General features: G+C 37.3%; 2 protein-coding genes across 8 annotated transcripts; one reads left to right on the forward strand and one right to left on the reverse strand.

The window, feature by feature from the left end:
• Positions 1 to 1,258: 1,258 nt before the first annotated feature.
• Csn8 (COP9 signalosome subunit 8) lies at positions 1,259 to 3,225 on the forward strand. Its single transcript, XM_021328309.3, has 4 exons — positions 1,259 to 1,427; positions 1,509 to 1,579; positions 1,855 to 2,036; positions 2,791 to 3,225. The coding sequence occupies exons 1-4, from the start codon at positions 1,374 to 1,376 to the stop codon at positions 3,039 to 3,041; spliced, it is 558 nt and encodes a 185-aa protein (XP_021183984.1). The 5' UTR covers positions 1,259 to 1,373; the 3' UTR covers positions 3,042 to 3,225.
• LOC110371881 (chitin synthase chs-2) lies at positions 3,168 to 27,800 on the reverse strand. 7 transcript variants are annotated; one of them, XM_021328308.3, is made up of 23 exons: positions 27,615 to 27,800; positions 18,969 to 19,073; positions 11,983 to 12,227; positions 11,406 to 11,572; positions 10,723 to 11,050; positions 10,442 to 10,641; positions 10,048 to 10,366; positions 9,745 to 9,965; positions 9,397 to 9,664; positions 9,030 to 9,292; positions 8,703 to 8,913; positions 8,405 to 8,605; positions 8,092 to 8,318; positions 7,818 to 7,985; positions 7,397 to 7,702; positions 7,085 to 7,326; positions 6,843 to 6,999; positions 6,601 to 6,753; positions 5,744 to 5,920; positions 4,477 to 4,644; positions 4,156 to 4,399; positions 3,831 to 3,976; positions 3,168 to 3,715 (listed from the first exon to the last, which is right to left on the reverse strand). In XM_021328308.3, the coding sequence occupies exons 2-23, from the start codon at positions 19,058 to 19,060 to the stop codon at positions 3,521 to 3,523; spliced, it is 4,698 nt and encodes a 1,565-aa protein (XP_021183983.1). In that variant the 5' UTR covers positions 19,061 to 19,073; positions 27,615 to 27,800; the 3' UTR covers positions 3,168 to 3,520. The 7 variants fall into 7 exon arrangements, with proteins under 7 accessions (XP_021183983.1, XP_021183982.1, XP_063891114.1 ...); XM_021328307.3 differs by lacking the exon at positions 5,744 to 5,920 and adding an exon at positions 6,091 to 6,267 and having other exon boundaries at positions 27,615 to 27,799; XM_064035044.1 differs by lacking the exon at positions 5,744 to 5,920 and adding an exon at positions 6,091 to 6,267 and having other exon boundaries at positions 10,442 to 11,050; positions 27,615 to 27,799.

Here is a 27,800-nt window from a genome sequence, read left to right on the forward strand (position 1 = left end):
ACCTCAGTTAAAAATAGTTACTTTTTAATGATGTTACTTGGCAAGTTTTCACACCCCTTGTTATAAACCTGCTAAACGCAATGAATCAAGTATTTAATTTTCTATTAAAACTTGCCAAGTAACATCATTAAAAAGTAACTATTTTTAACTGAGGTATGTGTATGGAACTTGGTACTTATTCAGATCTCACTTCTTTTATAGGCGAAGCATTCCCATATTATCGAACTTGGCAGTCTTTCACATTTTTGTTTTGGGTGGGATTTCATTTATTTTTGAAAGGTTGTTTATTTTATTTTTTTCTTATGATGAAGTTAGTTAAAGAAATGTCTCATTTATACTATCTTTCAGATTTTTTAATATGCACTATGTTTCTTACAAAGAAATGAACTAGATTAACTAAATGGACTAGATTTACCAACTGACTGACATGACATGTTATCATATATTATGTTCGTGGATCAAAGTTACACATTCGTTATTTTCGAAAGTGATTCACACTTGGCCGTTTTCAGATTTTTACTTTACTTTGACTAAGTACAAACCTTTGTAACGAATTTCAGATCGGTACGACCATTCGAAGATATATTATATAAATATAGATAAATTTAGTTCGTTTTAGTTCCTTAGGGGTATAAATTTACACCGGGTATAAAACACCTTCATTATTTTGAAACCGACTCACACTTGGCCATTTTCAGATTTTTCCCTTTACCTTGACATAAAGATCTACCTCCATGCCAAATTTCAAGTCAATACGACCATTGGAAGTGGTCTAGGTTTTTGATGAGTGAGTCAGTCAGTCAGTCAGTCAGTCAGTGAGTGTATAGTAAAAATAGCGATTTTCTGACGTCAATATCTCAAGACCTACAAAAGGTATATTAATGAAATTTTGTATTTTAGATAAGTGAGAGGGTCTCAACAGATACTAGAAATTTGATATGCGTAAATAAAATAGATTTTGAGTTACAGGGGGGTCGAATTTGGCCCGAAATGGTTCGTGTAATATAACCCACGGCCGGTGTGTCGCTTTTTTTGCTCGAACTTGGCGGACACACTGCCGTGTGTCTAGATAGAACGGTAACTGGAACTAAAAACTAACAAAAACTGAACAAATACATTATTTAAAAAAAAAAAACCTATTATTTTCAAGAAAAACTATAAAAGCTCTTTCTATTTATAGTGTTAGCAATCTGTGGTTATTTCCACGTTTTGACTTTGACTTTCTGTATCTTTGTCATTACTGTCATTGTCACTGTCACAAGAAGCTTGTTTTCCTGTCAAATTGAATGTTGTAATGTAAGTTGCGCGAAATTGTTTATTGTCCACGGAATTTGTTTAAAATTTTGTAGATTATAGGACTTGAAACTTTCAAGATGATTACGAACTTTGACAAGCTCTGTAGTGAACTTGAAAAACAAGAATTAGAGGTAATGTTCATGGTTTTGTTTATTTTCATTACAGGTTATGTATGACTAGAACCTATTTTAACAAAACCTATTCTTTTCCAGGCTTCAACCGGTGTGGCCTCTCCGTCGACGTACGCTCAGCTATTGGCAATTTACTTATATCAAAATGACCTGTAAGTATATGTGTATGCTGTCGTTTTACACGAACATAATTCTTTGCGGTTTTTTTTGGCTCGAAACCACTAAATTGAACAGCGTACTCAATTCTATATTCAAGTATCTCCTATTTGAATAAGCAGTATATGATCCAATATCAATTTTGCTCTGTTAGCCAAAAATAACAATATACTTACCTACGTCATTCTTGTTGCTATCATACTTACTATGTATTATGTATTTTGTCCAATATCAAACAAATTGTATAATTTTGAATTTGACATGATTACAGGTGTAATGCAAAATTCCTTTGGAAAAGAATTCCTCAAAACATTACAAGTAGTAATCCAGAAATAGCTGCAATTTGGGCTGTGGGCCAGAAGCTGTGGAAGAAGGATCTTCCGGGAACTTACCATGCCTTATCTGCATACAATTGGACGGAACCTGTAGCAAATATCATCAGAGCATTGGAAGGTGCATACTTGGATAAATATCTACTCTTACTTGCCCCTAATACTTGGAAAAATCCCTTCGCTTACTTGCCCCTAATCAATACATTTAGTATAGCTGACAGAGAAATGATTTATACCTTTACTTACATAAATTCTTTGTTATAATCTTGTTCTTTTTTATACCTGCAGGGGTTTTATTATGGTCATATTCATTTTAAACATTATTAAGGCAATTTATTCCCCCACTAGCATATTTTTTTTTTACATATAATGGCGCCCATGGCCGATTTCGGCCACGGCGGCTGTTCTCATTTAAGGAGATCAGCCAGCTGCGCAGGACATATTTAATAGTGGACGAGCATTTGCGTAGACACAGGTGCACTCCGTATTCCTTCACTCTCATAATCCAATGGGACAGCAATCCGACACGACCGGAAAGAGATCAGGCGCAGGGCCGACATTTTCGATTTTTTAATTCACCCGTGCTCCCCGAGGCACGACAACCACCACCAAATCACCACCTTCCAAACTATGGGCTGCTGTGAAAGTTTAAAAAAACCCACAAAGCGATTTCGCCTCGACCCAGGAATCGAACCCGAGACCTCGAGCACAGCAGCCGCGCTTGCGACCACTAGACTAACAAGACAGTATTACATAATATAAGAAAAAGGTCTTCTGAATAACAAATAAATATTGTTTTGAAAGTCTCATCTTCATCTTCTGTCTACATCAATCTGAATACTTATAGTAACATTTTCCTAAACTGTAATTTTCAGATAAAGTAAGGGAGCGCACATTTAACTTGATTGGTCGCTCCTACAGCTCAATATCACTTGACACTGTTGTGTCAATGACAGGCTTGAGCAAAGATGCAGTTTTACATGTGTGCCGAGACCGCAAGTGGACACTGAATGAAGACGGTGTAACTGTCAGCCCCTCACCACCGACACAACCAGCTCCACTACACACATCCAGCGAAGACCAACTATTCAAGCTTACTGAATTTGTTTCTTTCTTAGAAAATTAAGTAAGTCATATTTTAATTCTGTAACCTTTTGTATCTATCGGGATATTGCCTGTTCCTAAATTATGCTATAAAAAGTACTGATATTGTAAAAGAGTATTCTACCAGGAATAAAAATAAAACAACTAATTAATTTAATCTCATTTAATACATACAACACTAATTCGAAGTCTATATTCATAAAAATCTTCATTGCAAAGATATTATTTTAATAGGTATAAAAAGTTCAATAAATGTAAAGTTAAGTGGCAGTGTAAATTCGTATGTTTTATCTTAAAATAAAGCTGTAAATTGTCCAATGTGGGTGTTTTATGACCGCACTTTCCGCTGTCACAAACCTTAAAAAAGTTTATATCACAAGCAATACATTACTCACACACATTTGCTGAGTTTTTCAATTTAATAATATTACTACAGTCTATATTTCTAATATCTACATTTGTTTAAACCTAGGCACTTTTGAATAGTTTGGCAACTCTCATTTAAAATCTACCCTGGAAGGAAACTTGATTTTGTCTAGGCTGTAATCTCATTGAGTTGTTGTCGTCTTCGTCGCCCAGTGTGGTTTCGTATCCTCGATTGACTTGACCACCGTTGGGTTCGCCAAAGACATCCTTCACCGATATGTTGGCAGTTGATGTTCTGTGCCGAGGCACGACACCATGGTTATTATTGAGCTGAAAATTAAGAATAATAAAATAAATAAAGCTCTTATCAAAACCCAATCAACTTTCATACCATTTACGAGTTCTCGTCGTGTGTTTTCGTAAGCATTTTGTTATTATGTGTTACCATTCCAGTGACTCCATATTCGTTATTGGCACCAAGTGTCTGCATTTGCGATTTCCTTCGTTCAGCCATCACGGAGTTTCTCCTCGTCTCCAAAGCCTTCAAGGTCTCACGTCGCAATGTCATCTTGCGGTTCAGTACTGGTGTACCTGAGACAATAAATATTTTTATTAGAAATGCTTCTAATTTTGCATCAGATAATATCGAAGCGACTTCTGTTTAGGTCTTACTTATCCACATAATGTGCTATGATCGACTAAGGTTTTCTGTCGCATTGTATTTGCAGAATTTAGCCGTATGTTGTCGTATATTTAAATTCTATAATTACCTGGTCCATCATTAGCATTCATGTTGAAGAATCTCTTCTTGAAAGCGACATCCAGTGTGCCTATGTTCCTCTTCTTCTGTCTGGCCTTCTCCAAATTATGAATAGTCTTTCTTCTGCCGACGTTATGTGGACCCGAGCCCGAGTCGTTGTCATAATCGTCGTCCAGACCATTCAGTTTCTGCAGATCTTTCACTATTGCTATTGCATTCTTATCTAGGAGAGCGTCTTGAGATAAGTCATCGGACTGGAAACAAATGAAGATCATTTTTAAAACAGTTCTAAAGTCAGACAGGCTATAGTCTTCGTGAAGTGTATGCTAACCTTCTTCGAACAGAACCAATTCAGTTCTGTAGACGCTAAGATGTGCGAGAGGGTTCCAAATCGATGGAACAACATAGCTGAGAACTGGATCACCAGAATCAAGGCGAAGAAGAACACGAACACTAAACCAATTGGCTCAAGTTGCAGATATTCTTTTGAAATTAAAACCTGAAAATTTTAAATCATCTTTAGATTTGTCTTCAATATATGTATAATCAGATCATAATAAACATTCAAAATAATTAATTTTAAAAAAAGTTATTTTGTGGTCAAACGTGTGCTTTTACTTCTCGGCCAACTTATCAAAATAAATAAATTCAAAAGGAAAATAAATGATAACTTCTTGACAACCAAATATAGTAGGTAATTAAAAGCACACCTGAGACCAAGAAACATTTTAACCAAAACTTATTTGTAATTGATATTAATTAATCATGGAAATTTTCGTTTTGTTATATACAAGTGCATTATTTTTAGAAGTTGTCGTTATTGTGAAACATTTAAATGTATTTTGTGATGTTTTCGGTCCACATAAACATTCCTTTTGGTAAACACAGATTGTACACAAAAGACGATGCAGTTTTGTCTCACAGATGTTTGTCCCATCTTATCCTGAGAACTATAAAACGTGTTAAGCAAATCACCACACCCTTTGAGGTGTACAATTACGTATATACAAAGGAAACCAGTGTCCCTGTTACTAGTGTTTATTAAAAGAAATTCCGCCACCTTAATAGACAGAACAGAAACATTAAGTTACTCCTGTGAATTGGATTGGAAAGTGTGCACATACGGGAAAAGTGAATGGTCATCACATCTAAAAACTCCATAGCTTGGGTTCGGATTCGACTACGGCGAATAAAAGGATAGGTAGTCATATTTTTATATTTTATACCACATATTTTTCTATTATCGGAGTCTCAAACTGGATTGGAGGGGATATTGCTGGATTCGTCATTATGTCCAGTCTAAATGCTAGTCAGGAAGGGATTTAAGGGCTTCAACGCCAAATTTTGTAATATCAGCTCGATTGGCGTACACCGTAGTCGAAATACCGTGTGTTATTTATGGATAATACACGGGGCTTCCATAAAACCACAACATAAGGACACCGGGTTTGGATACTGATTAGACGTAAAACCATCAGAGTTGTTTAGTCCTGAGTGTCGCCGAGGCGCCATGCTGGTGTGCCTCCCAGACAGACCGGTTAGAAGAAGGTCGTTAGGATTGTGTAGTGACACACTTCAGTGGTAACATTTGGCTATACCTCGCCTGTCTCCTCGATGTACGTAATATTTGTCTTTATTCCCAAAGGCCAAATCACGTGGAGTTGATCTTTGTTCAGTTGTAATAAAAATACTATCAATATGAATAAAGCATTGAACATAACAAATGCGAAAACCGACTTATTGCGAAGTTCGAGCAAGTCTGCAGCAATGCGAGCCTGTAAAATTTCATAAAACAAATATGTTTAAAAAAATTGAATCAACTTTCAAGGGTGACTGGGGATCGTGGCAGAGGTTAGTGTTATCAGTACTTTTGAATGTCTACTGTAGCTTGCAGTCCCGAGTCATCGTTGAATGCCGATCGCTGTGTAGTGGACTCTCACGTTACCTCTTGAGTAACCTCATCGTATGTAATGTTAGTTTTAACTCCGAAGGGCCACTTAAAGTGAAGGTTGTCCTTGTTCAGTTGTAGCAAGAATACAATCAATACAAAGAGGGCATTGACCATAAAGAAAGAAAAAACAGACGAATCTCTCAATTCTTTCAGATCCTTGGATATACGGGCCTAAAATTAGGGGAAGATTATAACATGAATATTTAGTGAAATGATAATGTGATAAGTTGTGAGATCAATTTGAATATCTGAAATAAAAGCTGATTATATGCACAAAATAAAGTTCAGATCATTATCTTGCTAATTCTTGATTCCAAATATTAACATAGCATCTACATTTATTTTTGTATGTCCTCTATCTAATGACAGTCAAGCCACTAGAAAAAAATATGGAAACTTCCATGCAAAAACTGATTTAAGCAGGTCAAAGCTATGTATGATTTTATAAACTCTGGTGTCAGAATAAACTTTTAGCTGTCACAGAATAGGATATATCTTCTTTACCTGTTCTTCCTTGTTAGCATCAATAGGGTACAAATATTTGTCAATGAGATCTTTCCAGAAGGATAATTCGGCGGGACTCAAAAAGTCTACTTCACCCTTTTTCAATTCGGGATCCTCTATCCAATATGGGTTTATGAGATCATCTCTCTTTTCCTGAAATTACAAAGAAACAATTTTTATAATCAGTCTTATTTATTACTACGTAAGAATAAAAATGCAATGTACTACTAATAAGTACATACTCTGGGTACAGTAGAAAGAGTATCGGTTTCGGAATCTGAATCGTTTTCTTCTTCTGGTCTTTCGTCCAAAGCGTCTAAGCCATGGTCTCCAGTTGTGCTACCTCTGGGCCCAACCGAGAGTTTACGTCCTCTGCTCATGCCATGTGGATCAACAGCCCTGCAATATTCGTAAATACATATTAGCTTGAGTAAGATAATTACCGTACATAAAAAATATATATTTGAGAATAGAAAGCGCTTACCTTTCAACAGAATCTAATTTCTTTTCCAATTTCTCAAGTGTGGACGCAATATGCAACAGTTGCACTTTCTCCTCGTTTCCTTTGGGATGCGTACATAACAGACACTTGAATAACCCAGCAAATGAGAATTCGATAGAGCCTTCTTCTTCATTGCTATTCACTCCTTGAAGGAAACCTAGCAGCGATTTCTGTTTTGCAGATTTCTTCGCAAGTTCAGCTTCTTTTTTCTCTGCTTCGATTTCCTAAAATGGCAGATTATTATTTAATTAGTTTGCTCTTCTGATAACTGAAAACCAATATTGCTTTACAAACCTTCTTAGTCTTTTTAACTTGCACTTCTCGAGTACCCCATGATACTACGTTAAGATTTATAATCGAATACAAAATCAAAAGCAAGTACATAGAGGGTATAGACAAAAGATAGATGATGCCCGGTACGATACACCAGAATTCCTGCGGATGCAAGCAAGCGGCTATGAAGAACGAACTTGAGAGTGATATCAAGAATATAGCCGAAGGAGATCCTATGCCGTCCTCGCCTAACTGGAGAGCTGTACCGACGATCACAGCCATCATTATCATAGCATATGCCGTCGACAGTATCTGAGCCACCAGTAGCTGAAATAAAACAGTTGATAAATGCAAAACAGGATAATAAACTAGAAATAAAACCAGAGAACAAAAATTATAAAAAATATGCCTTTGCTAACTATAAATGGAAACAAAAACTCACTTGAATTTCGGATTTCATCGTGAAGCAGACAAACATGAAGATCAATATGGGATACAAATTGTATTCGAAGGAAGTCCAGTTGTCGATTCGGAAAGCAGCCACGAAGGCACCCACCAACATAAGAAATATAGTACCAGGGCCCAAGATCGTGCCACCCATCAACATCATCTGTAAATAAACAAAGACTTTTAAGCAAATCATATGTAAAACCAGTTATATTGTTAATGTGTTTGATAACAGAAATCTTAATATTCAAACATGTAAAGGAACAAACCTGGTATGCGATGTAGGGACTCGAAATGTTATCGTTAATCTTGATGGTGTGTTTACAATCGGCGAGCAAGTCCATAATGTTGGCGATGGTGGAAGGCACCCAGCGACGACGTTGGTTGTAGAACTCGTTGAAACCTTCGGGACAGTGAGTGTAGGCATCGGAGGCAGCTGAGTATTCTACACGATAGCCACGTTGGAGAAGTAGCGTACATAACCAACGATCTTCCCCTGAAACCATTCAAAATTCCAATAAGATTTTTTTATTTCGATCACATTTCCTACAGTATTATGTTCGTAATCCTGTATTTTCTTACCTTGATCGTACTGCACATAATGCCGAGCTTCATCAGACCGTAGAGTGTATTTCTTCATGACGTTGTCGTCCATCAAAGCCTTTCCTCTGAACAGAGAGAAGCATCCAGGACTACAGAGTACGCAGCCGATCATGTGTTCCGTCGCCTTTTGCAGCCAATGACCAATAGCGTACTCGAACATTTGATACCACACCATGGGACCTAGAAATATGGATTTTTATGAGTATTAGATTATTAAGATAAGTAAGCTGTTACGACGTTTTTTTTTTTAAATACGATCATATTTTTTATTTCTTACCTGATCCGACAGGATGAATACGTCCGCACGCAGCTCCCAGATTCTTGTTCTTCTTCATCAAATCGATAAGCAGTCGTACAGCGTGAGGTTGAAAATCGATGTCTCCGTCCAGGGTCAGCAGGTAGGTGTTCTCAGCCATTACTTCTTTACGGTCCACTGATATCGGCAGTTCCATTAGACGGTGACCAAGAAGGTAGTACATGTACATCACCTGGAGAAAGGGTAATGTTTAATTTAAAGACACATAAATGGCACTTGAAATAAAGTGTTTAGTGTGCTGTACACAAGGTCTGTTTACTTAAAATCCTATGTTGACTATATTTCTACCTGAGACCAACGCTTTCTGTGACGGATCTTAGCCTTGTCCTTCAAGTGACAGATCATCTTCGTCTTTCCTGGCAGCACCCATGTCAGTCGTCCACCATAAGGCGCTGGTAACCTCTTCGGCGGGCGAATACGTATGTTCGTCTGATGCACTTCCGAAGCCGCTTCGTCGATAGTGTCCACAAGAAGTTTCACGAATCGATTCACTTGGGAGTCGTCATCACTGTGATCTGATATTTCGAATGCGTCGTCCAAGAAAATGTGCGCTGAAATTTTAAAAATGTATTCATTTAGATTATTTGTACCTTCGTTTGTGGATATTACTCAAAATAATATCTTCGTGCGTGTATAAGTAGCTAGAAAATCTTACTTTCGAATTCGTAGTAATCGGGGTCAACAACTCGCAAGTACTTTTGAGCGACTCGCCGAGCGCACTGATCCTCATCCAACCGAAGGATAGACTTCAAGAACTCCATCATCTCGTCTTTAGTTTCGTGCCACATAGTAGCGCATGCGTAAATCCTGGTGATCTGATCCGACGATTTGATAGCTTTTGGAGAAGAACCGGTGTTGTCAGTGTGAACAGATATAGTTTCGTAGTATTCGTCGCCTTTTTCTTTTTCTATTTCTGCGAGGTCCTGGAAATAGCAAACAAAATTGTATATAAACTGCATTTTTTTAACACATTACTTCAGAAATTAGATGTTTCGTAATTTACCTCAGTCTTAACATCTCTCTGGTCGTTTCTCTTTCTATTCAGAGCCATGCTTTGATCTATCAATAAACCATTGTACATCGGCATGACGAATAACTTCTCCGTTGAGGCCAAACGTTCAGCTTTAGGTGTCCAGATGTGTATAGTTATCCACGTTTGCGACAGCAGCCAGAGTAACCATATCCAAGCCATTTGACGAGATATGAAATCGCTGAGTGTAAACACTGAAAAAATCCAAAATATTTATTAACATCTGCGTTCCACAATAAATAAAAAAACCTTTGTCAAATGTTTCCTAAAACTTACCGGGTGGACTTTCGAAGTAAAGATAATCTGGAACTGTTCCATGGAAGTAACAATTGTCGCCATTTCTAATACCACATGCAGCAATCAACAAGTTGACGACCAACGGAATGACGAGATTGATAGGGAACGCATAACTGAAGCCTTGGATGAGAATCTTGCACGCGAACTTTCCAAATATATAACAGATGTACGCTGCAAATATTTGGATGAGCATCACGTAGAATGCCGATTTGTATGCAGCTGCCACTTCTACCGAATCTCCGGTTAGCGTTACATTAGCCAGATCAGGAATGACGGTGCCACCTAGTTGGATTTGTACCTGTAAACAAAACCGAGAAAGTTAATAAACAATTCGGTGTAAATGCTCATCTGAATAAAAAAACCGTAAACAAACCTCTTCCACAACGATGCTGTGAGGTCCAAAACCTGTATTGAACAGTTGGAAGAACATGGCAGGCTCGTCTCCATCTATCCATATACTGAAGAGGATGCACATGAGGAACAACATGATTTTCCATACAGATATGAAGCGATATGTGTAGTACCGGGTGAAAATCAATTCGTCCTTCAGTCTGCCTAAACTTTTGATTATACCTGGATGGAAAAAATTACGTGTTAGTATGATATTCTCCGAGTAATGGATAACATTTAAACCTCGATCGTTCTTCGGTTTACCTATGGGGCTTTGACGTGTGACGTAGTTCTCCCACCATCCCAGAGAAATGCATAACGATGAAACTGGTATCAACCACAAAACGGGCTTGTTCTCCAAAAGTGGCCATACTATGAACCCGGTGACTTGAGCAACTATCGCCGCCATATCCACAATGACTTTCATGAACCGCTTGGAGTCTCGCGAGTTACGTGAAAGCAAGCCAAGTATCGCAGGAATGATGCACAGACAGTTGGTTATCATGGCTCCCTTCACCACGTCCAGTTCTGGCAGAATCAAGAAGAATAGAAGACCCATTCCTATCGTGTGCAGCGATTCCGCTATGAATATCTGAAACAGTGAAAACACAGATTAATGTTATATTGTTTTTGGGTCATCAACGAATGTTAACTTTAGCTATTAAATTATTTGCTCTGAAATATCCAAACAGCATGCATCTCCGCACGCAATTTTTACAAAGCTGTGAGATTTGAATTATAAATCTCATGACAACAATCATAGTCGAGTACGATTAAAGTAATCAAGTGGATAAATGTGTAGCAGTCAAACAATGGATACATATAGTCTGTGTGAACTTGTCACTTTACTAAGTATAACGATCGCCTGATAAAAGAGAATATAGTGGGTTATTAGACGTTGCTACAAGAATTGGAATAAGTAGGGTACAAGAACAATAACTACTTACCACAATAAACTGCGTGCTCGTTGGTCTTCTAGAAGTTTTGAAGAAACATATCCTTACTGAACGAATGAGTGTTCCTATTTCTGGGATGGCAAACGCTGCCAGGATCGCCCACATCCACGCCACTCGCTCTTCATCTGGCAGACTTACTATAAATTGTTTATCCCTACCTGGAAATAAATAAGAAAAGATATTATTAAAAATAATAAATTATACTATTCATAAAGCCAGGGGCCAAGCCCCTTAACTATATCGAATTTGTTTCGAAACATGTGTAATAGTCATAAAAGTTACCAAACGTCGAGTACAGTTTCATTGAAAAATACTTTAATTGCAACTATCGCAATGCATATTTGTAGTTTGGAATGAAATAAATCCACCATATTGGCAAGCTGGCCACGTCTTTGCAGCAACTACCTAGATTGTTCAGTCCAAAATGTAACTGGAACGCGCGGCTGCGCCACACCGGATCTTGTTTAATGTGGGCACCTCCTTAAACGCTCGGTATTTGATAGGCTTCACATGTATGACTTTAATAGGAGAATATGTACTTAAGATGGTAAAGCTAAAATTAACTTACCTAAATTCCTATTACAATACGCAATTCGCCTGTCCTTCTTCAGCTGTGAGGTCATAAAAAGCGTGGTGCCCTTTGCGACGACTCCGGACCCGAGGACGGCGATGAACACGACTAGATATGCCATCACCTTAAACAACCGCACCGTGAATTCCAAACATTTCTGGGTTTCCATAGACCCACTGTCCTGCTTCGGCGGGAACTCCCGGAACACGTCCCATCCTTTCGTTTCTTGTACTGTCCTTTGGCTGAAATAGATAAATTATCGAATAAGTATTGCGTTTTTATTAAATTGTTCGATCTTTATATACTTTGAAAAAAAAAATTCTAATCTGAACAGATGGAAATCTAAGATAACTTTTTTAATCGAATCAAATAACTGGAACTTCGTGTTTAGTTCTAATTAAATTATTTAAAATGTAAATAGAACCGCATGCAAGTATCATTATTGTAGCAAATACTTAGTGCGTATTATGCTACACCTGCTCAATAACTCAAACTAGAATCAACATCAACATTACTGCGAGAAAAACAACTTTCACACGCTATTCAGTTGAGAGAGAAATCTCGGGCAATGTTGCGTTCCGACCGGCGTAGACGCAGCTTCCTTCCGATCGCAATATTTCGCGATGATGACCTTCGCGTGTGCAGCATATTAACTCGGATAGAAAACCGTTACATTACTACGTTTATTATTGCAACACATATGCACATAGTACATGTACTGGTTGTGACAGTGGGGTTTACGTAAGGCAACCAACGAAGGTGGTAGGTGACCCAATTAACTGTTGCGGCCGTAAGTTGGCGCGAGCCGCAGAACTTAGCTCAGTTACCTGACCGTATAAATAGATCACGAATTAGATAATCCGCATTGTAATTTATGATGAAAGCTGAAGCAAATTATGTGAACATTTGATGCAAAATTTTTAGAACTCTAACATTTTATAGCATCTTTAGATTTCGTATGTATTTTCTCCATTCGTTTTCATACCTACTACTAAGGTACAAGAGAAATATTTTCATTCACCGGTAAACTTGCTTTCAATGACAATAAAATGATTGAACGGATCTGTAATCCATGTAAGGTATTAGAAAGTTGTTGATTGAACACTGTTTAATTATGCGTAACGCCGCCATTACGCACACAATCTAAGGAATACATAAGAAGTGGATTTACGAGACAGGGGCATTTGTATAACATAAATTGTGGTAACAAACCCCGTAAGGTACGTATAGAAAAAAAAGTTAGGTCATACGAGGTGCGTGTGGAATTATGACAACGTTACACGCACCTCCTCATCTATGTGACCAAAAAATAACATTTGTGGAAACGAGCAGTACCTACTTACTCCTTGTATTTTAACTACTACTGGGCAAGGTGCTCAACCATCTAAAGCTTGAAGTATTGAGATTCCAAATGATGTCATCATGATCTTGCAAATACTTCTTTCTACTTCTACTTCTTCTAGCGACCCTTATACATCAAGTTATCTTTAGAATGGTGCTCTAGCACCTGATTCATTCATTTAACTCCAGGTCTGTATATTTAAAGAGTTTAGAAAGAAATGTGTCTCAGACAGGAATGCAAACGTTGGATGCAAATCAACTAGTACTTTATTTAGTACAAAATAAATGTAGTAATATTTACAAAAACTAATAGGAATGGTGGTGCCGCAAGCGCACATTACCTGTATATGCTACAATAATGCAAAGTCCCATTGCTATAAATCGAATTATTGTTGTTGGCGACGTAGAGCGGTTCCTCGGCGTCATCCCGTTCATAATGACTTTTACGATCGTGCTCACTCATATTAATTTACACTTGTCACTTTAACATCATTAGAAAAAATCACATCACTAGCTTTAGAAAATAATTTTCCGAAATTAGAAGGAAATTATCGACGGAGTGTCCAGCCTGATCGAATACTATAGTAGTACTCCTCGATTGTTATGAGGACAGCGAACGGTGCGATCGCAATAACGACTGCTTCGGGCACCGCGTCGCCCTGTGATACGCTATTGTCCCGTACTGGACAAAGTATGAATATTAATTTCTTCGATATATAGCATAGGTATGTTATTTGCTTAATATTACCGTTTCGTGGTTTTGTTCAAATAAATTTTAGTATGCCGTTTGAGAATTTTGCCTGAGGTACTTTGGCAATCTTTGAGAGTAGGCATATGACATCATTGTGTTCAGCGAGCTAGCGATTCGAGGAATTCATAGGATTCATTTTGGCGCTATATAACAACTACTACAACTGTTTCCCGCGGTTCCACCCGAGCCCCTAAATGGAATAACCGAATAAAATATAGCCTACATAATATGTCACCCCCAAAGATAGTATAGCCTCCTAACCGTGAAAGAATATTTCAAATCGGTTCAGTAGTTTCAGAGCCTTTTATAGTATATCTTTAACATTCCTAAGTCGGTAAAAGTATAAATGATAAATGTTTCTCCACAGTCTTGTTGCGAAAGCTGCAAATTTTACACTCTCGTGCTTTATGTGTAACATGACACAGCATAAAAATTGCAATTTACTTACAATATACCTATTTCCTAACAAAATTACACTGAGGTAAGTAACACCATATAAGGTAAGTGGTTAAATAAATCAACGTAAGTAACTTTTTAGAGTTAGCACACCAAAATTGGATGATAGTGACTACGACAATTATCTTCAAACTATGCATTGCAAACTATAAAACGATACAAAACGTCTATTAGACGTTAAGATTTGACTTGACTTAAAAAATTCGCCCCAATTCTCAGTTTTTGTAGAAAACCATTTAACAATAAAATTACACATGCATTCATAGTCTTTACATTTTTAGAATATTCTAACGATTTTGTCCAGCTACAACACATTAGGCCCAGTGTGCGGAGAGTTCTTCGTTCAGCAGTGGTGAGCACGCGAAATTATATCGTCCGCTCACTAATTGATATGATCGCATCGGTACCGCACCGATGAGTGACGCCTCCTTGTTTCAACACTTTCCAATCACTACCACATATTATTCTGAATATTCGCATTTAAGAAAACTCATTGCGTTACAGTAATACAGAAATTTCGTCCTTCTCATCTTAATTTTTTAGGTATTATAGCGACATTGTGTAGTTCGTGAGTTGCAGTGTAGTAATACGCCTCTCTGCAATTGGTTGTACTCTGCATTTATGTAGAGCTTATAATCTACCTACAGCTAAGTATCCCTACTAATATAATAAGAGGCAACACTTTTTTACCCCGAGAAACATAGGCTATATTTTGTCCGACCACGGGAAGAAATACCTACCTCCGGCACGAGAGTGAAACCGCGGAAAAACAACCAGTAGATTAATAGCTAAGCATTAGGTATGTGTCTCAGAATTTAAATCTACAAAAACCAGTCGGATTTAGTGCTTACCTACTCGTACACGACTAGGTACCTAGCCTGTACACATTCGTATCTATCTGTCTACACTAGGAAGTGAAAAAGTCCATATTCATGCGATTCATTATATACCCAAATAACAATATAAAATTATACAAGGCTTAGCTCCATAAAACCAGTTCTGTAGTTTCGATATTTATGCACAATCTGTGTATTGAGAGTTAAGTTACGCACAAGCATATCTACTGCTCGCTTCGGAATATTTAATTAACCTGACTCACCCAAAAAGCCAGTCCTTGGCTAGCGACAAATTCTACTTGTAATGCTGTATTTTTAGATAAAGAATTACCAATAAAAAGTGTCCTCTCACATTTAAATATTCAAAAGGTGAGGAGAGTATTTCATTTATTCGTATGCAAAATACTTATTAAATTATCTAAGCTATTGCAAGATTTGTCTTCACCCTGAGCTGGTAGTCACCGTCGCTAACAATTGTACGCGAGGTCGGAATTCAAATCAAATGTTCGTGTGCAGTGACCTTCCACCACACACGATCCAGACTGTCGACACTCATATCGTCAGTCTAGATGGATTAGATATTTGTCGGCGCAGCGCAGCCTACGAAGCCGTCTCATGCTCAGAACAATAGATCGCTCAATGTCGCTCCACCTCACGAAAACTTACGAAAGCCTTCGCCCGCCTCGCGTGCACGTGCACCGGTGTTGTAACAATAACAGTAACTCCTAATGTCATAATAATAAAACTTATTTTCCTTTGGTTGCGATCGTTGTGTTTCACAAAGTAATAGCTGCAAGTTCCAAGTAGTTAGATAAAGTGGATAGTTGTAATTCGTTAAGAAATAGTTTAACCGCCACACCACAGAATTAAAATTTATTTTTCTTTAGAAACTATTCATTCGTATCATTCTGAAGTCTAAAACTGTATACTTATCATATCTTCAATGACTTAATTTTGCATGTTGCGTGTCCAAATTGAATATTATCATCTAGAAATTAAATAACAGCTTATCTTCAAATTATTGCAAGCTTACCTAACAAGATTAATCTATGAAGAATATAATTAGCTCCGGCAATAACACTGCAACTGTTTATTTTTTATTTAAATAAATTATTCTTCAATGCATCAAACTTTCCAATTTACGTATGTTCGTCATAAGGTGAGGTTTCATTTGATATGCGCGGCGTTCTCCCGGCCAGCCCAATGTCCAGCGGCGGGTCATCGACATGGTGTGGACGGGAGCATTATGTTGTGCACACGTCTGCTAACTTCCATGTTTGTCAAAAAGCTACCTCAGCTTTGTCGCAGTTACGTCACCGCTACACTTTATGGTAGACACATAAACTTGGCTGATGCCATGTAAGGTCAAAATTTAACTGTCTACACAGTCAAAGACATTTCTAAAACTAATCTAAACATGTAGGTATTTGGTTTTATGTGATTTTTAATTAATTTAATAAATACGGAAATAGCAATTAGACGTGACATTGAAGTAATTACTTAAATTATTTATTACATCATTCAAAAATGTTTAAAATTTTGAGGCATTCACACAAAATGATAATATCATTCTGGGTTATAAGGTTTCTGTGCACCGTAAATGTGAGTCCAAAGTAGCCGCTAAGTATCACAGTGATCAACTACCGTCCAGTATTCTGATCACGCCCGACCCCGCTCGTCTCCTCACTGCCTGGCTCCTACGAAAGCATTTACTGCTAGAAACCGTTTTATCTAAATCGAATAAAACCTTACATTTCTAATGTTTACTGTCTGGTCAGATTTATATAAGCAGACTATAACTAAATGTGAACTAACGAACCGAAACCTAACGATCTAGAATGGATGCAATAAAACATACAAAATATGACTGTATCGGCACAGCATTTTTATTTTGTTCGTGAACAGATACCTACCACAGAATTTACAAGCTGTTAAAGTTGAAACAGGATCTATGAATTAAAGCATTCATTTCTTAACTTCAGACCTTATTTTTTGTCTGGAATTAAGTAAGCCCAGAACAAAATTGTTGCTATTATAGACCCTATAGTGTAGTGCGTAGAGGCCTCTAAGAGCGAAGTGGGGCGCAAAAATGTGGCGCAGTCGATCGATCGAAAGTTGTGTCGTCAGAGTTGTCAACCTTGGCATTTGAGCGGGTTCCGGGCCGCGGTGACCGATCGCCGAGCGACTCGACCTCTGCTAAAGCTTTATACTAAACAATGATCTTTTACATTTTAATGCTTCTACAGATTTATACTAGACTACAGGTATTTTTGCATATACTAATAAAATGAAGTTCATAACTGCATTATTTATGATCATTGACAAATCAACAAATTCGTAATATGTACTTACAAATAATGTATTTAACGACCATTATTTGTGCATTTAACTGTTTATTTTGACTCTGAAAATAGGTAGGTAATGTAGGTATGCAAAGCTTTCAAGTTTCATCGGATTGTGAAGGTTACATATCTAGGTGGGAAAATTGCAATACATAGAATTTATCATCGTTGCGAATCTGATTCATCAGTTTTGCTTTGAAATTGCTCAACATAGTTATGATGGGAAAATAATTCTTACAGACCTCATCGCTTGGACATGCCTAACCACATTATTAAGCGTTGAACACAATATTAATATCAGAGTTACCACTAATGAGGCAACGACATTCTACGCTAATTGATTGTGTTTATTTTTCTAATAACTTTGGTAATATCAAGCATAGAAATCGATTAATCGGTGACACAACGTTCTGTAATGCTAATTGTGTAACTTGTCTCTCATATTTTTATTTAAGATAAAATAAATTCTACCTAAGTCTAGCTTTGGTCATCATATCTTATTTCATCTAATACCAACATAATGATTGTATTTGACCTTACACATAAAATGTTAGATGTCACCGAAAATAGCCTTCACAGCCAATTGGGGTCATGAATCATTCAACGCCTGATAACAAAATGATCATTTTCATAAGCATTATTACGCTGTGTTACTTTCAATATTATGAAACAATAACCGGGTCAACATTTTTGGGGTGCTGTATATTTTTAGCGTAAATAAAATGGTTTTATTATTTCCTACTTTACATAATCGTTGACAAAGGTGAAAGTGTAAGGTGTAGTATGTAATCAGTGTGTGTACCAAGTGATCGCCTGACGATGACGTATCGTTTTGATTGAGACGAGTGATATCATTCGCTGGAGGCTGTTCCGTCTTCTAACGTAACTTTCAAGCGAGCTTTTGTATGGATTTCATTGTTCTTCTTAGGCATTATGTTGTTTCTTAAGTAGAAGATTAAAATATTCTTGATGTTTTATGTCGACTGCATTTATTAACCTTTCCGTAATAACTAGTTCACTAATTAAAAAATAAGTAGTTTGCCTAGAACTTGACAAATCGTAATCTTAAGTTTTATGGTGATTAACACACATTCTGATAAGTTTCCTGTCCAAGAGTACTTGAGAGCGATTTTTATTTGAGGACACTTGAAAGTGATCCTTGCTTTGACGATCCTTATAATGTGACTAAATTATATTTTTATAAAATAATAATAGGTAACTAAGTAGCTAAAAGGAATGTAAAACATTAGTACGCACCTTCCACCGTAGATTTCATTGGCGAGCGGTGTAAGCTCATCGTCGGAGTTGTCGCTACCCTCCTCGCGCCTCTTCCCTCCCGACGTCGCCATGTTTTATTTTTTTCTGAAAATAATATAAAAAGAAAAGGTTTAGAAACAATAAAGTACATTTTTATCATAGACATAATATATTTTATGTAAAAAGGTACAAAGATACTATTAGGCAAAGTAAGTTGGCGTCTCTGGACAATTTATAAGACATGAATTTCTGCACTTTCTTCTGAAGTGTCGTCTGACCGGTAACGTATAAAAAACCTAATATGCTGTTTTCCAATCACGATGAACATTTTCTACTATTGATCCAAGTAGGTACTTTATGGTAAAATAGAGTTTCGACTAATTATCATAAATGACTTTCAAAATATTAACAGCACAAAATTAGTAGATCTGTTGTATATTTGCGTAATTAATAGAAGAACCGTTGCCAGAGAAATTGTCGACATCACGACTTTCCATTTTGGATGGTTCCAACTGTGTCCACTGTCACGCTTTTACGGGCTCGTCGGTAAGACTCGTGAATCTGACGGAGTCATACTTTGAATATCAACGAGCGTGCGCTATGGATCAAGACGAGAATTATTTTTCTCCATTTAGAATAAGACCGGTCTAATTAATAAAACCGGGTTCTTGTTCTTGAGAAGAAATTAATAAGTTTTAGGTAATAATAAATTTGCGAACTTTGAAAGCAAAATAAAAAGTATCACACTTCCAAGTATCATCATCTGCCTAGCGTTTTCCCAAGTATGTTGGGGTCGGATAGTCGGATTCACAGTATCTTCCTAAATATACCTTTAAAGCGTTTCGAATATTCCCAGCTATGCTAAAACAAAGATAAATCTAGTTTGCCTGCAACAAAGGTAGGCCACAACAAAGGCGCGATGATATTCGAAGCCTAACCTTTAAACGATCTATAATATGATCCTAATTTATCGTGCCCTCACCAGTGAGCTCACGGCTGACCTTTTCAGTTAAAGGTTAAGTATTTAACCACAGGTTCTATTTATTTCGACTCGTATGCTAATCGTTAGTGGTACTTACTACAAGCTATTCATATTGTCTACAAAACTGTAGGAAATCCTTGTAAAACAATAAACATTGGACGTTGATAACAATCGAGGCTGCAGCTTTTCACCTTCTTAGTGGTAATAAATTATTTAACGACCAAGGCTTCATGTTTAGTCATGAAAAGCCGTTGCATCAAAAACATTTATAATGAATCAAATAACTAGATAGGTATTTCATGTCTCAAGGCTCTGCCTGACTATCTCTTTAAACACTGAAGGCAATATTTAAGCTGTTCGGAGAATAAGAATGTATCGAGTGCGTGAATCACAGTGTGTCGGAGTCCAGCACAAAACTCGCGCATTCCTCCGAGAGCCCTCGACCTTGCCGGTCATTCATCCCTCGCAGAGTTATGGACCTCCGCCAGTGATTTATTGCTCATTCATATGCAACTAACCACAAGAAATTTGTGTATCGATATGTTAAGAAAGATATTTCCATTTCTTACTTTCGATGTTTCCTAGAAAGCCTAAATGTAGGTATATGAAACCAATAACAATATGATATAATAAATATTATGTCAATGAACTTTCCTTCAGTTGCGACCCATAAGGAAAAGTCCAGCTGTAAATAACATCTTTTTTGCCACGCAAAGTGTTACATCAACAGTAATGTACCTACAATTTGTGACTTCCGATATGTTCATCGTCTAATATCGCAATACTGAAATAAGTGATTATATAAGAAAACAATAGGCATAGTGTGGCACGCGCCTATGTAACGAGGCACCACAAAGAAGTCATAAACAGTGTTAGGCTGGTTATTGCTTCGAGCAGGCGATGTCCATCGTATCAGACGGGGCGCCAGTGGGCAGGAGACTGCGCCCGCGCCGACGCACGCAAGGTCAGCGACTTCGCCTCAGCTGGACAATGGACCTCGCCCTTACAAGCACTTTAGAACAAATAGCAAACCAATGTAGCTCAAGACTTATTGGCTGCTATAAAGATAGTGCAACAGATTCAAATATCTCAATTTTGAAAGTATTAAACAAAATAATTTCTGCTGCGAGTCATTCTTGATCGGATATGTCGATTTGATGCAGCCTAGAGTTATCCTTAGAGCAATTGATTGGCCATTAACGAATATAGGTACATAACTGTCAAACCAGATTTCTATTTTTGTAATTCAAGGAAAGACTTATCTCCCCTTAATCAAGTCCGATACCGATACTTTGTTCCTAAATCAGTAAGAAAATAGCTCAACTATGTTTTATAAAACCACACTTACTTGGTATTTCACAAGGAATGCACCATTAAAACACGATGTCTTAACGTTTTACTTAATTTAAGTTTTAAGTCTGACGTAATTCGTAATAAGCGGAAACGATCAAATATTATGTACAGGCTAATGTAGGCAGGTGGGTTTACGTCTACCTGTCAGAATAAGGTTAATAACCAGACTTCGTAAACAAAGCGTAATTAATATAATGTTTTGAAAACGATTGTATGTTTGTAGGTCAGTTACTTAGGTATTCGCTGAAAATCAGATATGCTGTCTTTGTTTTGGGAAAGTTTTTCCAGTAAACTAAAAGCTTTTTTGAAGAGTGTGGGATTGAGCTATCTATGGATTGGCTGGGAATCTGAACAGTAAAACAAAAGACTCCATGATTATTCCTACAGAGAGAACTGATAGAGCCAATCAATGGATTGATTGTTACAATACAATGCACATTCATACGTAAATGACATCAAAGCACAGCAATGCAATTGTAAATCATAATTTAAATCGTATTACAAGCACCAATGTGGTCGGACTGGTGGCGAGGGCCGCAGGTTTACTTTCACTGCTAGAGGCCGTCAGCTGGCAGCCCCCCCTCCCGCGCCCGCGCCTCACCGCCCCGCTGTCCTCCTCCGTGCTGCGCAACACTGCCTTATATTCGTACTTTCGTAGCTTTACATAGTGTCGCTATCAAGTACATGCCTTGCACAAGATGATGAGTTAACGATCAGGAATGCTTTGCCTAACGCGAACCTAATTCACAAGCCCTGGGAGTGTTCCTAATCTTCAGATTGTAAGGAGTGCCGATTGATGTTAATTGCAAGTGTTGATGAAACCAGTTTCTTAGATGAGGTGATGCGAAATTTAGTGAGCTATGAATTTTAAGTATTTCTTATCGGCGAGTCAAAACAACGTCGAGCTTCACACGAAATTGAACGTTCTGTTCCATACACAAGATTGAAATTGGATATAGCAATTCGTATTGATTCTCTATTTTAACAAGTTTTACTTTGTATGTTTTATTGTCATGTTTTCGTATGCTAAAAGTTTATCATAAAATGCCTTATTTATTGCTTTATCGATAGGCAACAATAATGACAGTAAGCAGCATGTGTCTACTGACCTTAAGAATTAAACACTCAAGTTTGTTGCAACTTGCAACATTACCGACAAATCCTAATCAACAAGAACTTCGTCAAAATAATAATTAAGTCGTCGACCAACTTTATGATCTAAATTAAATTCTGAGACATAAAATTTGCATAAAATCGTTCTTATTTCGAATCAATAAACAAGTCGTAACGATGTTAATGTAAGTTGGTATCAAGCTGGATCAACGGAGCGTGGAGGAGTGGGGCGGAGCGACCTCGAGCTGCGCCGGAGCCGATCTACACCCAAACGACATCTACTGCCACAAGGAGCTACTCATATTCCTAGAAAGGTTTATATCAGCAAGTAACCCGGATGTGAGAACAACTGGTTCAACTCTGCGTCGATCTTGAGAAAAACCTGCGTCATTGTCAGCGGTGTAAGAAAAAAGGCACACACGTTTAAGGCACGTTCATTTTCTCTCCGTGTTTCAGCTGTAGCAAATCTATACTAATATGTTAGAAACTACTAAACCGATTTGAAAAATCTTTCACTGTTGAAAAGCTACGAAGTAGCATAGGCTTTATCTTATCCCGATACGGGCAGCAGTTTCCACGGGACGCGGATGAAACCACGAGAAAACGGCTAGTTCTAAATAAACAAACATAAGTAGACGCAGAAATATGTTGCGAAACCCAGCAAGCGCTCGATCGTTGCATTATGGATCTATCTAAACTTATTTCTGTCCTACTTTAGTATCGCACAACTAGCCTCGAAGCAAATATATCCTTTCGATACCTACTCGATTTGTATTCGTTACACAATCACTGCTTCAAGCAATCAATTGTACCAAATTAAAATTAGCTTAGTGGCTTGCAGGTCAAAGTGAAGGCTACATGTTTGCAGCAAGTTTGTTACAAAAAACAATGCCAAACAAGTATCTAATTTCGAAAGCATTCTTATATCCCCAAGGCTTTAATAATATTGTTTTGTTCCTTGAAACGTCTGAGGGATTAGTAACGTGCGTGACGTCATCGTATAGGTCATCAGTCTTCAGCATGATTCGGATGTAAAAACTATCATGAGTATTCATTGATTAGGCTTAGATGCTATTAAACTTTTAAATATTTAAATATCATGGTTCAATGTTAGTAGAGGAATACCTAACTCCATTTATTACTATGTTAGTTGGGGGATACCTAACTCCATTTATTACTATGTTAGTTGGGGGATACCTAACTCCATTTACTAAGACTGAAAATAGAATAACATAATGAAGATACTGTTACCAAAGCCATACATGCCAGTAATACATAATATGGTTAAATCACATGACTTCCATAATACACAATAAGCGATGGTTACGTACGAACGTATCAATAAGCTTAGTAGACGCGAGAAATTCTTCACAAAAAAGAGAAAGTGGGGTTTATTAGCGCAATTGTTATTATGTAGTGGCTGTAGGCCGTGCTACTTGTCTTTTTGTTTCAGTCGCTTGGGCCGCGATTCTACTAATTTTACTTAAGCGACATACGATTCACATACGACTGAGATCCAATCAAGACTCAATTACGATTTTTTTCTTTTAAATAAACGTTTTTATCCGTTTCTGTGATTCAATAATGAATCATATTGTCTACAAAATATTTACGATTGCAATTTGATTGTAGAGCAAACTAACGTATAGACCAAATGGCAGACCAATCGCAAACCAATCGAATGTCATTGGAATACGATTGGTCTTATATGTATTAGTAGCAGAATGCCCGATATGGTTAAAACTGCTATGGCGATTCAATTTTGACATTACTAACTTAGCAGAATCGGGCCCCTGCGCTCGCGCAACTCCAAACAAATAGAGGTTAACTTAATGTAAATACCTATTTGAGAGTAGCTTTTGTTTATTCTCTTTTGATGTTTAATTTATGTAAATTTTGGGTATGTGAGAAAAGGAGTTGCAGGTTAGTGACTACTAAATTATTCTAGAAGGTTGTATTCTCACGAACTTAACTGAATTACCACAAAGTTTTGATTGATGACCCTTTCGTGTTTTGAAAGCTCATTTGATCGCCGTTAGTTGAGTGGAGGTGTGCGAAAATTAATAAATTAATTTCAAAATCTCTAATACCCCGCCTAATACTTGTTGCCTACTATAATAAATCTTATAGTAGGTACAATCAAATAGCCTTCACAAATGACTAGAGATTAGCTAGAGTACTCTATAGCAAACATGTTGTGGGTAGTATCATTTATAGGAGTGGTCATTTGCAGTCTAGAATCTAGAAACCCTATTTAAACCTTTAAAAAGTAGTCTTTGTTATTATTGACTTTGCGGGTTTTTGGGCTAAATTTATTAGGAATACTTTATAATTTATTCATATAGACAGGTATGTCGTGATATATTTTATACATATAATAAAATAAACAAGTGTTTTAATACGAATTCCAAACGTAGCGTTGTGATTACATTACGATATTGACATTTGCCGTTTCACCGCAGTGGGCGTGCGTTGATGTCTTTTGTAGAGCACTTTGAAATAATTGCATTCCTTTGCAAAATAGTCGCGCAGATTACTTGTATAGCATAAATATTTACTTCTAAAGGTCGTTTTAGTTAACATTTTATATTGTTCAAGGCCATATAATTTTTATTTTCCAATAAGATTGGTATAAAACTAAAAATGAAATCTTGAAAAAAAATGTTTTTTCAAAATAATAATATAAGAATCTACAATAGATTCACGTACTAAACTACCGTTAGATACATACATAGGTATAAACCGTTCTGGAACGTCAACGACATGCTAATCACACCCCACTTTCTTCCGGTCACAGCAGTCAAGGTCTGCTCGGAAACCATTTGGCTTTGACAATTTACTAATGGATAATGAAAGTTAGTTTTAATTTACTAACGACCGTGAAATGCTTAGGAAGTTATTTATAACTGTTTTAACCTACTAGCTGTGCACCAGCGTCCCGGGGGAATTTTTTCCCGTACCCGGGTAAAGTATAACCTATGTTACTGGGGAATAGTGTAGCTTTTCAACTGTGAAATAAATTTTCAAATCGGTTCAGTAGTTTCGGAGCTTTTAGAGCACAAACAAACAAACAATGTTTCCTCTTTATTTCATTAGAAAAAATAGATACAATAAATACAGTTATACATTATAGTTACGTACAACATATATAGAGCAAATACCAGGAAATAATATGTCGGATATAAATATTAAACGAAATTACAAATACGGAAACCAGCCCAAGGTTTGTGCACGAAAGTGCCTCCATGCTGTTTCAGGTCCATTGCGGCTTTTCTATAAACATACATTGAATGGTGTTGCAGTGAGCACGCAATGGATAATGTATTGTGAGCTTGCGTCACGTTTCTATATTCAGAGTTACTGAGTTAGTTAAGCTTTGTGTTAAAAGGCTTTTAAATAAGTTGATTGGTTAACATTATTCATAAAAAATATCATGTGGGCGTCATTATGCATCTCTCCGATATAAAGTTAATTAGAATCTATACTAATAAGATGCAGAGGTAGGTAACATTTTTTTTATTGTACCCTTTAGGCTCCGAATCTACTGAACCGCTTTGAAAAACTCTGTCACTGTAGAAAAGCTACACCCTCCCCGAGTAACATAGGCTATATTTTATACCGGTAAAGACAGTAGTTCCCACGAAAACCACGGGGAAACAGTCAGATATAAAGAGAGACAGATCTCTTAGGTAATCCATTATCTTTTTACCTACTTTCAATCAGCACTAAGTTACCAACACCTTACCAAAGCCCGCCACACGACTCTCATATGTAAACAAGTAGGTGCAAAAACGAAAATTCCTTGAATAGCTTTAATTACGCTTTGTATCGCAAGCGGCTGCGCAACGAAGATTATTATTAATTAGCTAATTGCACTTGTGTAGCGTAATAGTGGCCACTATTGCGGAAACCATCAAATTGTTCTTGTTGCAGTGAGAACGACCCTCCGGCGGCGGATGTGAGCGAGGCTGGCTTGCCTGATTGTAATACTATATGTGCTGGGACTGTTGTTATGTAAAGTATTCATAGCATTGAGTGTTCAGATCGAACTGATTGTGTGCTGTTTGATCTATTGAATTTTTGCCATAAGACAGTCTAATTTTGCCATGACCTCTGCAGAAGTTATCGGAACTACTTTCTATAAATATGGAGTTAAAGATGTATGTTCTTTTCTTCAGCTGAATTGTCTTTTCTTATCAAAATATACTTGCAACAGACAGATAAAACTAGTTACTTTCCCATTGCATTTATTGCAATAATTAATCAATTATTACTCCATGGAAGGAATTTCAACCTAACAACCACACCAAGGTTGCACACAGGAGGGTTACAGGGGAATCGGATGATACCACATCTGACATTGTCTTGTGGTTAAAATAAATCGAAGATTTAAAAGAGTACTGAGAAGTGGAAGAGGGCATCAGCAGAAGCTATTCAATATTAAAAAATAACAAAGAAAAAGAGCATGTAGAGAAAGATCATCAAACTTCCCTAATTGTTAAAACTATTAGTTTACCGATAAATATGATGTCAGTCGACCACTAGGTCTTACCTCTGGTTTCCTAACTGCGGAACGACATTATCTTGATATCAATTTATAAGAGTATAGAACGTTGTTACGTGAATATCTGTAGGCTTACTTTATGTAATGTACGTAAGACATGAATTACACAATGCATTAAACCTTTTTATATAATTTAATTATGTATCAGTTAAGCATATCTATTACAGTTGGTATTTAGAGGTCGTTCAACAGCTAAGGAAATACCTCGGTCTTTGTTTCCCATTCTCTATCCCATGCCGCCTACATTCACTTTTGTTTACAAGACAACAGCTTGTCTCGGGTACCATACGGACCATGGTTATGCCAAATTTTCGTATAAATAACACATTATGAATCATTAGACACGTTCTTTGAACGGTCAGCCTCACTTTACATAAATGTTGTTACGAAACTTTCGAAAGAGAAACCAGTGTGATCTCGCGAATGTTCCAAGTTGAGATGTCACATACCCTGGTAAATTCTGAAGGCTCTTGGAATTTGGGAGGGTTTGCGAACAGTCGGTAACATGTGTGCAATTTGCATGGACCTCAGTCACCCTCGCACACTTTCGCAGCTGATCGCGCACAACAGCCTCGAAGGCTGAAAGGTCACTGATGCAGTTACTGTTCTTACATGAATTAGGGCTAGGACTTACCGTGCTATGTATCCTAAGAAGATGAGCGTTCGCAATCCGTATGTGTACTGTGTATCACTTCACAATGTTGAGATAAAGCGTGGAGTACACTCGCGGGACTGGGTCGCTGCGCATGGTCGCGCGTGCGTTCGGTCGGCGGGCCGCGCGCTTACTGCGGCTGCTAACGACCCCTCACTTGACACTTGA

Source organism: Helicoverpa armigera, chromosome 6 (genome assembly GCF_030705265.1).
Source record: "Helicoverpa armigera isolate CAAS_96S chromosome 6, ASM3070526v1, whole genome shotgun sequence".
Classification (NCBI taxonomy): domain Eukaryota; kingdom Metazoa; phylum Arthropoda; class Insecta; order Lepidoptera; family Noctuidae; genus Helicoverpa; species Helicoverpa armigera.

What these genes read in the sequence shown, in the direction of transcription:
- Csn8 (XM_021328309.3), top strand. Translation starts at nt 1,374, where the DNA reads ATGATTACGAACTTTGACAAGCTCTGTAGTGAACTTGAAAAACAAGAA. An exon ending in TACTTATATCAAAATGACCT is followed by an intron (nt 1,580 to 1,854) that starts GTAAGTATATGT and finishes ACATGATTACAG; the next exon opens with GTGTAATGCAAAATTCCTTT. An exon ending in TATCATCAGAGCATTGGAAG is followed by an intron (nt 2,037 to 2,790) that starts GTGCATACTTGG and finishes TGTAATTTTCAG; the next exon opens with ATAAAGTAAGGGAGCGCACA.
- LOC110371881 (XM_064035043.1), bottom strand. Translation starts at nt 13,789, where the DNA reads ATGAGTGAGCACGATCGTAAAAGTCATTATGAACGGGATGACGCCGAG. An exon ending in CATTATTGTAGCATATACAG is followed by an intron (nt 12,228 to 13,667) that starts GTAATGTGCGCT and finishes TATCTATTTCAG; the next exon opens with CCAAAGGACAGTACAAGAAA. An exon ending in ATTGGTTCTGTTCGAAGAAG is followed by an intron (nt 4,400 to 4,476) that starts GTTAGCATACAC and finishes ATTTGTTTCCAG; the next exon opens with TCCGATGACTTATCTCAAGA.